At 44.3% G+C, this 7,677-nt stretch overlaps 1 protein-coding gene across 1 annotated transcript in view; it reads right to left on the bottom strand.

Annotated features, from left to right (window-relative positions):
- ANO5 (anoctamin 5) overlaps positions 1 to 5,804 on the bottom strand; it is a gene marked incomplete at its 5' end in the record, with an annotated part of 56,168 nt that extends 50,364 nt beyond the window's left edge. Inside the window, 2 exon segments of the mRNA XM_080344627.1 lie at positions 5,637 to 5,706; positions 5,709 to 5,804. Coding sequence (XP_080200753.1) covers positions 5,637 to 5,706; positions 5,709 to 5,804 — 166 coding nt within the window.
- Between the last annotated feature and the right edge of the window lie 1,873 nt (positions 5,805 to 7,677).

The following is a 7,677-nucleotide window of genomic DNA, read 5'->3' on the forward strand; positions in this document are numbered from 1 at the left end:
ATTTATTCTTAATGGTCACAGACTACTATACTGCAAATGCAAAGAAAAAAGTAGTAAATCTCATAACCCTTTAATCCACAGGTGTCAAACTCATTTTCATCAGGGGCCACATCAGCCTCACGGTTGCCTTCAAAACACCAAATGTAATTTTAGGACTGAACTAATGTAGGAGTCATTACATTTACACAGTCCTAAAATTACACTCAGCTCTTTGAAGGCAACTGCGAGGCTGATGTGGCCCCCAGTGAAAATGAGTTTGACACTCCTGCTTTAATCTATGGTATCTATTGAAAATTCCAGATTACAACAGTGTAAACAGGACACAACATCATTTCTCTCCTTGTTTCTTGGGCATCAGTTATAACTAAAGCCGAAACCCCACATTAGTGAAACTAAAGATGAAAATAGGGGCTAAAGAGAGAGACTGCAGGCAGGTCTGCGGTGTGTGAGGATACATGCTAGTTCTGCCTTGATGTGGTGTGGAAAGAGCAATCCGAATTCCTACGTGGATATATTCTGAATACACAGAAAGATTCAGAAGCCTTTACTGCATTACTGAAACACGAGTATTGCAGATATGGAATTATTTTCTCAGCCATTCTGGGGAACCACCCTCATACACAGATTTTCCTGTTGCATTCCTTTGCCCACATAGAGAGGTGAGTTAAGAATAGTATTATTTTACATTAAGACAGGTAGTTAGTGCTGACAACGCACATCAACACAATTGCACAAGGGTGTCCTGCCTTATTTTACTCCTTTTTTATCAGCAGCAGCCAACCAGCGCGCTAACACCCCATTTCTTGGCACACACAGACCACAGCATGAACACCATGGGTTTAGCCGCTTTCGGTTCTTCCAGGAGGCCCTTGAAAGAAACACACACATCTCCATAGTACAATGCAAGTAACCAAGTCCTGACCTAGAACCAGCTCCTCCCCCACACAATGTTTTATCTATAAATAATTCCTGACATATTATTCAGCTTTCTGCAGGAAGCCGACACCTCGAAACCCTTCCATAACTATGCTATAATTACAAGAACTATCCCTATCAACAGGACACAAGGATGTTCCTTCCCTTTTGTGCATTTATACACATGCACAGGTGAAAAGCTACTGCCAAATACAATGAAATTACTGCTAAATAATGAAGTACAACCTGGCAACGCTCTTCAGTTCAGCCTCAGATAACAATAAAAAACTAGTGGAAAAGTTCACTGCATTGTTACCTTGCCACTGAATATCTGAACCAGCAGCTCTAGCCACATTGTTACACTACCTTTACTTTCTTAATTACATGTTTCTATTAGGTGACTGTACTCCATGAGTATGTCCAACTCATTAGTTTACAGCTACTAAATATGAAGACAATGGTGTTTGGTTTTCTCATTTTGCTTGGGTTTTTTTTGGGGGGGCGAGGGGTTGGTTTGTTGTTCCCCACAAAACACCAGCCAACAGCTCTCAGCATAATTTTCAAAGGACATTTTTAGTAGCGCCCTTGTATCTTATCTTAGTTTTTCCTTGAATCATAGTACTTATTAATCATTTGTACATAGATGTCAAAAGTGTGCTTCCGTTTTAAGATACACTTATTTCTGGAGAAACTTTCCTAGAGTGCAACAACTAGCATTTCAACATACGCTTTAGTTCCCCAAACGCGCTGCTAATGCACCTGCTAAATAAACTTGAAAAGCAAAGTAACTTTGAGTTTTGTTTGCAAACTGAGAATTACCTACGGGATGTGACATCGTACTTAGGGCATCATTTCACTGACCAGCAGCAAAGGCTGGAAACCTTCCAGCTGTAGTTATACTTTGAAAATGTTGAGTTTTGCTTACATCCAAAGCCAGATTTTTACTATTAAAATAAAAAAAGAAAATCAAACCCCTACGCACTGGACATCCGCCTTTCCACTAGTGCTGCAGTGAGGTTTCAGGTGCTTCCTTCCTATTTATTTGGCATTCCCAGCACAAAACCTCTGCCCACAGCTGGAACGAAGCCCATCCCTCCAGTAACCACTGCAAGGGACAAACAGCCATGGAGCACTTTCTTTCCTTTTCTGAGCTAAAAGGTGAAGCTGCAGAGCCGCTTTTAAACGGGGGGTAAAGAGCATTCACCACTCAGTTCTTCACCAGAGGGAATTGAGCTGGATTGCCCAGCTCTCCCAAGCCTGGCCTAAGCTTCCCACATAATTGCTACTGGGTTAAGAAGGAATGCGAAAGACTTAATCCCTCCTGGGGAGCTGCTCTGCTTTGCCATTCACTGGGCTACAGAGTAGAGGGTATAAACGTGACTTTAACCTCACATGCAGGGTCCTTATCTAAAAGAAAAGTGTTATAAGTCTCAGTCACCAATCCAAAGCCAATTTTTTTAAAAAATTATTTGTTAATTTATTTTTCTTTTTTAGCTGCAACAATCTCTGGATAAAATCCATACATAACAGCTGTGGTGGAATGAGCTTAACTTTTATTTTCTCATTAAAAGCACCACTGCATGTATACAAAGAAATAGATATAAGGCGATATTATGCAAGTTGTTGGGATCAGTTCCCAAAAGCAGGCTGTCCTACTACAAATGGGATTTTTCCATTAAAAAGGAGGTTCTACCTTCCCATAACCGACCTGTATTTACACTGTGCCCCCGCAGTGACGCATCGCAGCCAGTAAAGAAATTCCACTCAGGAACTACACAGGGGTTGGTCTAAGGGAGTATTTTCTCCCCTGCTTTTTACATTCTGAACTATGCGTAAATTTCTCCGAGTTTTTATTTTATTACCTAGGAATAACCCTTAAAAAAAGCTTTCATGTTAACAAACCCTCCGCTTTAGCCCTGTTGGGAACATGATCTCTCATTCAAGGCTTCCACAAATAGATCAGAAATTACTACATACATTGCTCCAGTAATTAGAGACAGATGTAGTTTTGAACAGAGGCCTGTGTTTTATGTTACTGGTATGAATCATAATGATTCTGATTAAATAAGTGAAGTATCATTCTATTAAACAACGGCAGTATTTGAACCTGAATGCTGAGGCTCTATGAGAAGCACGAGCACCATTTGCAAGTCATGCCCTCGGCTTTTCCCGATATTTTGCTGCCTTTCTCAGAGGGAAGATGACAATCAATCTAAATAAACGTTTGAATTCAGCTCAGCCTTAGAGCATTTTGAGTTCAAACCAGACTCCTGGAAGTTTTGAAAGAGGAACTGTGCACATAAAGGCAGAGTATTCCCAATCACGGCACGGAGCCAAGTACGAGTTTCCAGAAGATCCACAGTCTTGGGGACACATCCCACAACACGGCTACTGTAGCATGAACATTGCATGCTGAAAAAAAAAATGCTAAAAGATAGCACAGACATAAAGAAATATTCCTAATAACATATTGTTGTCTTCTTCCTTGGATATTTACATTCCAATTTTGCAAGTTCACTTTTCTTAGTTTTTAATATTTGAAGTAAATGCCACTCATCTTCCAAAAGAAAGCAAAATCACGCACACGAAAATGGAAGTTATTACCTCATGTGGGTGTAATTCAACAGGAAGCCAGAAAGTTTCCTCCAAGGTAGAAGTTTTGGCACACGGTCTCTAAGCACAGACCCTGCAAACTAAGCTTTCTGCTGCTGGTGAGTAGTTTTTCACCCACACGACCTGTTCCTCAGCATTCAAGTTCAATGAAATGCAGTAGTAAACCAGAACTAAATGCACACGCACTATCCAAATATGAACACATATTTAAGGAAAATAAGTAGCAGATGTTTTTGCTTCTCCCTTGTTGCTATTGACTCACACAGACCCTGCTTGTGCACGTCAGACATCTGTAGCCTGGAGCCTCCTTAAAAGCATAAAAGCAGATGTTCAGATCTACGAGAAGGCCCAGTGGCAAGTTATGCGTGCTGTTAACTTTTCTAAAGCATAATTTAAGAAAGATTTTATGTTTGTTTGTTTGTTTTTTATCTTTGAGAGATTTTTGAACAATGAATCAACATAAAAAGTCAAAGCACTTCACCCCATATTCCAGTTTATTACTGTTTTAGAAAGTGTTTGATGAAAAAAATTCATTGACCTGGTGCAAGATTTTGTACGGACAGTTATGTGCTACTGTATGGTAAATCCTACTGAATCATCCTCATCCACCAAAACCCCTCAAATCTCCTTATATTTGATGTGTATGAGTAGAAAAAAATCCACAACATGACCAGGGGAAAACTGAACGCTGCAGAATTAACTTTGCAACATCATTCCTTAAATGGTTACTGTGTATTTTGCAAATATTTTTTAGTCTCAAGCTATTTGAGAAGAACAACCCCCGGCTAGAAGAGCAGCTCAGCCCTGAGCCCTTTTCCCCGCTCCGAGGCAGCGGGACGGGGGATGACTCAGGCCTCCCCACGCGATTTGGGAAATGCATTTTTGGCCAAGAGCCTGCACCACCCATCTGCTCGGGTTCCTGGCCAGCCTGCCAGCTCCACCGGGCCTTCCCAGGGAGGGGACTGTCCGTCTGTCTGACACTTGCTGGTTCGCCGCAGCAGGACACCGCTCCTTGCCGGCACAGTAAACAACGTCCTCTGGATCATTTCCACAGTCACTAGCTGCTGTCATACTTCTCTGAAACAAGACTCAAATGCTTTGAAAAAAGACCATGATTTTACACTAGCGCTGGAGGTATTTGAAATGACACCGTATGTTTTTTCTAAAAGAGACCATGTAGTCAAACTGTGAGGGAAAACACACAACCCAGGCAGCCAACCTAGAAACTCTTAGTGCTTCTTTTTTGCTTTACAATCTTCCTTTCTAGGACTGATGGCAAAGCGTGATTCCCATAAGGAAATTTCTCTAAGTCAGACTTTTCCTTTCTTTTTTTTTTAATATATTTGAATCTTTCTGAAAATACCAACATACTATCTTACATCTAAGTGTTGATTCCTGTTGCCAGGTGACATACTGATAAATACGCACTCAGCATTTGCGTCATGTTATTTTATGAAATAATATCATTACCGCATTTATTACAAGTAATTACATTACATACTGACATGAAGTGGAAAATGTAACCTGGTTATTGCAAAAAAATAAGCAATGCCACAACACAAACCCTACTCTGGAGCATCTGGGATGGGGTGGGGATAGAGAGGGGCTGCCCCCACCTTCCAAATGAACCTGAACCTTCTTGGAACCTGAACCTTCTTGAATCCAGCTGCTGCTTTGTGAAAAGCTAAAAGTTTGCTGTTAGGCAAAAGCAACGTTTGTATTGGAAGTGTGTTTAAAAATAGAAATTAAGCGCTATGTCTAGTTTTGGTTCTGAGCAGTGTGCTGATGCAGGAACCTTCCCCCCCCACCCCGGTTTATTTAGGGTTAATAAAACCCTAATAGAGTTAAACCCCCCCCTAATTAAACTACACTCAGGCAAATGTGGAGGATTAAAGACACACTCAGGAGGCATCAGGGACCACCTGGGATCAATCCCATCTCCCAGGTGCCTTCCTGATAAGCCCCGGGGCGGAACCGAACCTCCCAAAAAGCGGACCTCCCAAACCCCCTGCCCCCCTCCCCGGGCAGGAAGCTCCGGCCGCATGCGGCCCCTCCCCAGCGTGCACGGAAGCCAGAACAAAGCAACGATCCCCCCCGCCGTCTCCTACCATCCGTAGACATCGCCATCTCGATAAGGGTCTCGTTGTCTTTCTTCCCCAAGCGATTCATGGTGGCCGCCCTTTTTCTCTCCCTCCTCGCCGGCGGCGGGGGAGCCCTCCCGGGAGCGGATGGGATAAGAAGGGGTGAGTCAGGGGCTGAGCTGCCGCCCCATACATGCGCACTGCCCGCAGAGGCGGAGCACGGAGAAGGGGGAACCGGAGAAGGGAGGGGGAACCGGGGGCCGCCCTCGATCGGGCGCGGTGCCCGCCCGGGGCGGCCGACGGGCGGGGAACCCGTCGGCCGCCCCGGGCGGGCACCGCGCCCGATCGAGGGCGCTTTGTCTCCATTAAACCCCTCGGTTTTCCGCTACGTACAGAGAAACGCCGGAATGCGAATCGGGAAAGCATCCAAAATGTGAATATTGATTAAATTTCGAGCGTTGGCACGCTCCTTTAGTAGCGCTTTGGAAAAGCAACTCCCTTGTACAGTTGGATTTCTTTGTTTGGATATAGCAGAGTTTGCCTTTTTTTTTTCTGTTTGTATCTCTTTTAAGTAGTGCTTGAGATAAGAGACGAAAGAACATGGATTAAAGTAATACTCTTTGTGGGTCGGTGTCACAGAATCACAGAATGTCAGGGATGGGAAGGGACCTGGAAAGCTCATCCAGTGCAATCCCCCCATGGAGCAGGAACACCCAGATGAGGTTACACAGGAAGGTGTCCAGGTGGGTTTGAATGTCTGCAGAGATGGAGACTCCACAACCTCCCTGGGCAGCCTGTTCCAGTGTCTGTTACCCTCACTGGGAAGAAGTTTATTCTCATATTTAAGTGTTCCAGTTTGAACCCATTACCCCTTGTCCTTTCATTGGTTGTCACCGAGAAGAGCCTGGCTCCATCCTCCTGACACTCACCCTTTATATATCTGTAAACATTAATAAGGTCACCCCTCAGTCTCCTCTTCTCCGAGCTAAAGAGCCCCAGCTCCCTCAGCCTTTCCTCACACAGGAGATGCTCCGCTCATGTTGTGGTTTAACTCAGGCTGGTGACTAAATCCTGCGCAGCCCCCGGCTCACCCACCCCAAGTGAGTTGGTGGGGAAGATTCTGAATAGTAAAACTAAGGAAACTAGTGTATTAATTATACTGTGTTTGTATTAAAACAAACAGAGAACAAACATGAAAACAAACAAGCAAAACAAGTGATGCAAAAGAATTGCTCCTCACCAACTGGCTGATGCCCAGCAATGGCAGCCCCTGCCAACCTCCACCCCCTACCAGTTTTATTTCTGAGCATGGTGTCTTATGATATGGAATGTCCCTTTGGTCAGTTGGGGTCAGATGTGTCCCTTCCCATCTTCTTGTGCACACCTAGACAATTCGCTGCTGGGTGGTGTGAGGAGCACAAAAGGCCTGGATGCTGCATTAGCTCAAGCATCCCTGTGTTATCAGCACTGTTTTCTGTCACGTAGCCCCATACCAGCTACAATGAAGAAATTTAACTCTATCCCGGCTAAAATCAGTACAGTGGCTGATTACTGAGGATAAATTTGCTCTTTTTATCTTGCAGGGATGTTAAGAACAACAAGCAGTTGTCTTGCCTACAGGGCAAACGTAAGCTGCTGTCAGACAATAAAGGATCATGCTGTTTGCTTGTTCTGATTACAGAGTCAGAGCTAGCAAATGCATTGCTTTGGCTAGCAAGCCTGGGTTCTTTGTATGTAGTAGTCAGGAGAGAGACAGAAATAAGGATAGAGCCTGAGGAAAGAGAAATGAGGCCTGAAAAGGTGGCAGAAGAAACATAAGTCTTTCATTCCAGGGCTGGAAAAGAAACTCCATCTTGATTCCTCGGTCGGGTCTCGTCTCCCTCAGGGTCTCTGAAGCTGAGGGGACCCGGGACCAGAGCCCGGCGGTGTTAGGGAGGACAGGAGGCTCCAGCCATGGCTGCTGTTCCTTCTTCTGGAGCTGGCGCCATTTTCGTGTCTCAAACAGCCTCCTCTCCTCATCGCTTCCTTCAATAATCTGAAGTAGTTTCCAACAGGCTGTTTAGTGCTT

This window comes from Nesoenas mayeri (genome assembly GCF_963082525.1).
Source record: "Nesoenas mayeri genome assembly, chromosome: 5".
Taxonomy (NCBI): Eukaryota; Metazoa; Chordata; class Aves; order Columbiformes; family Columbidae; genus Nesoenas; species Nesoenas mayeri.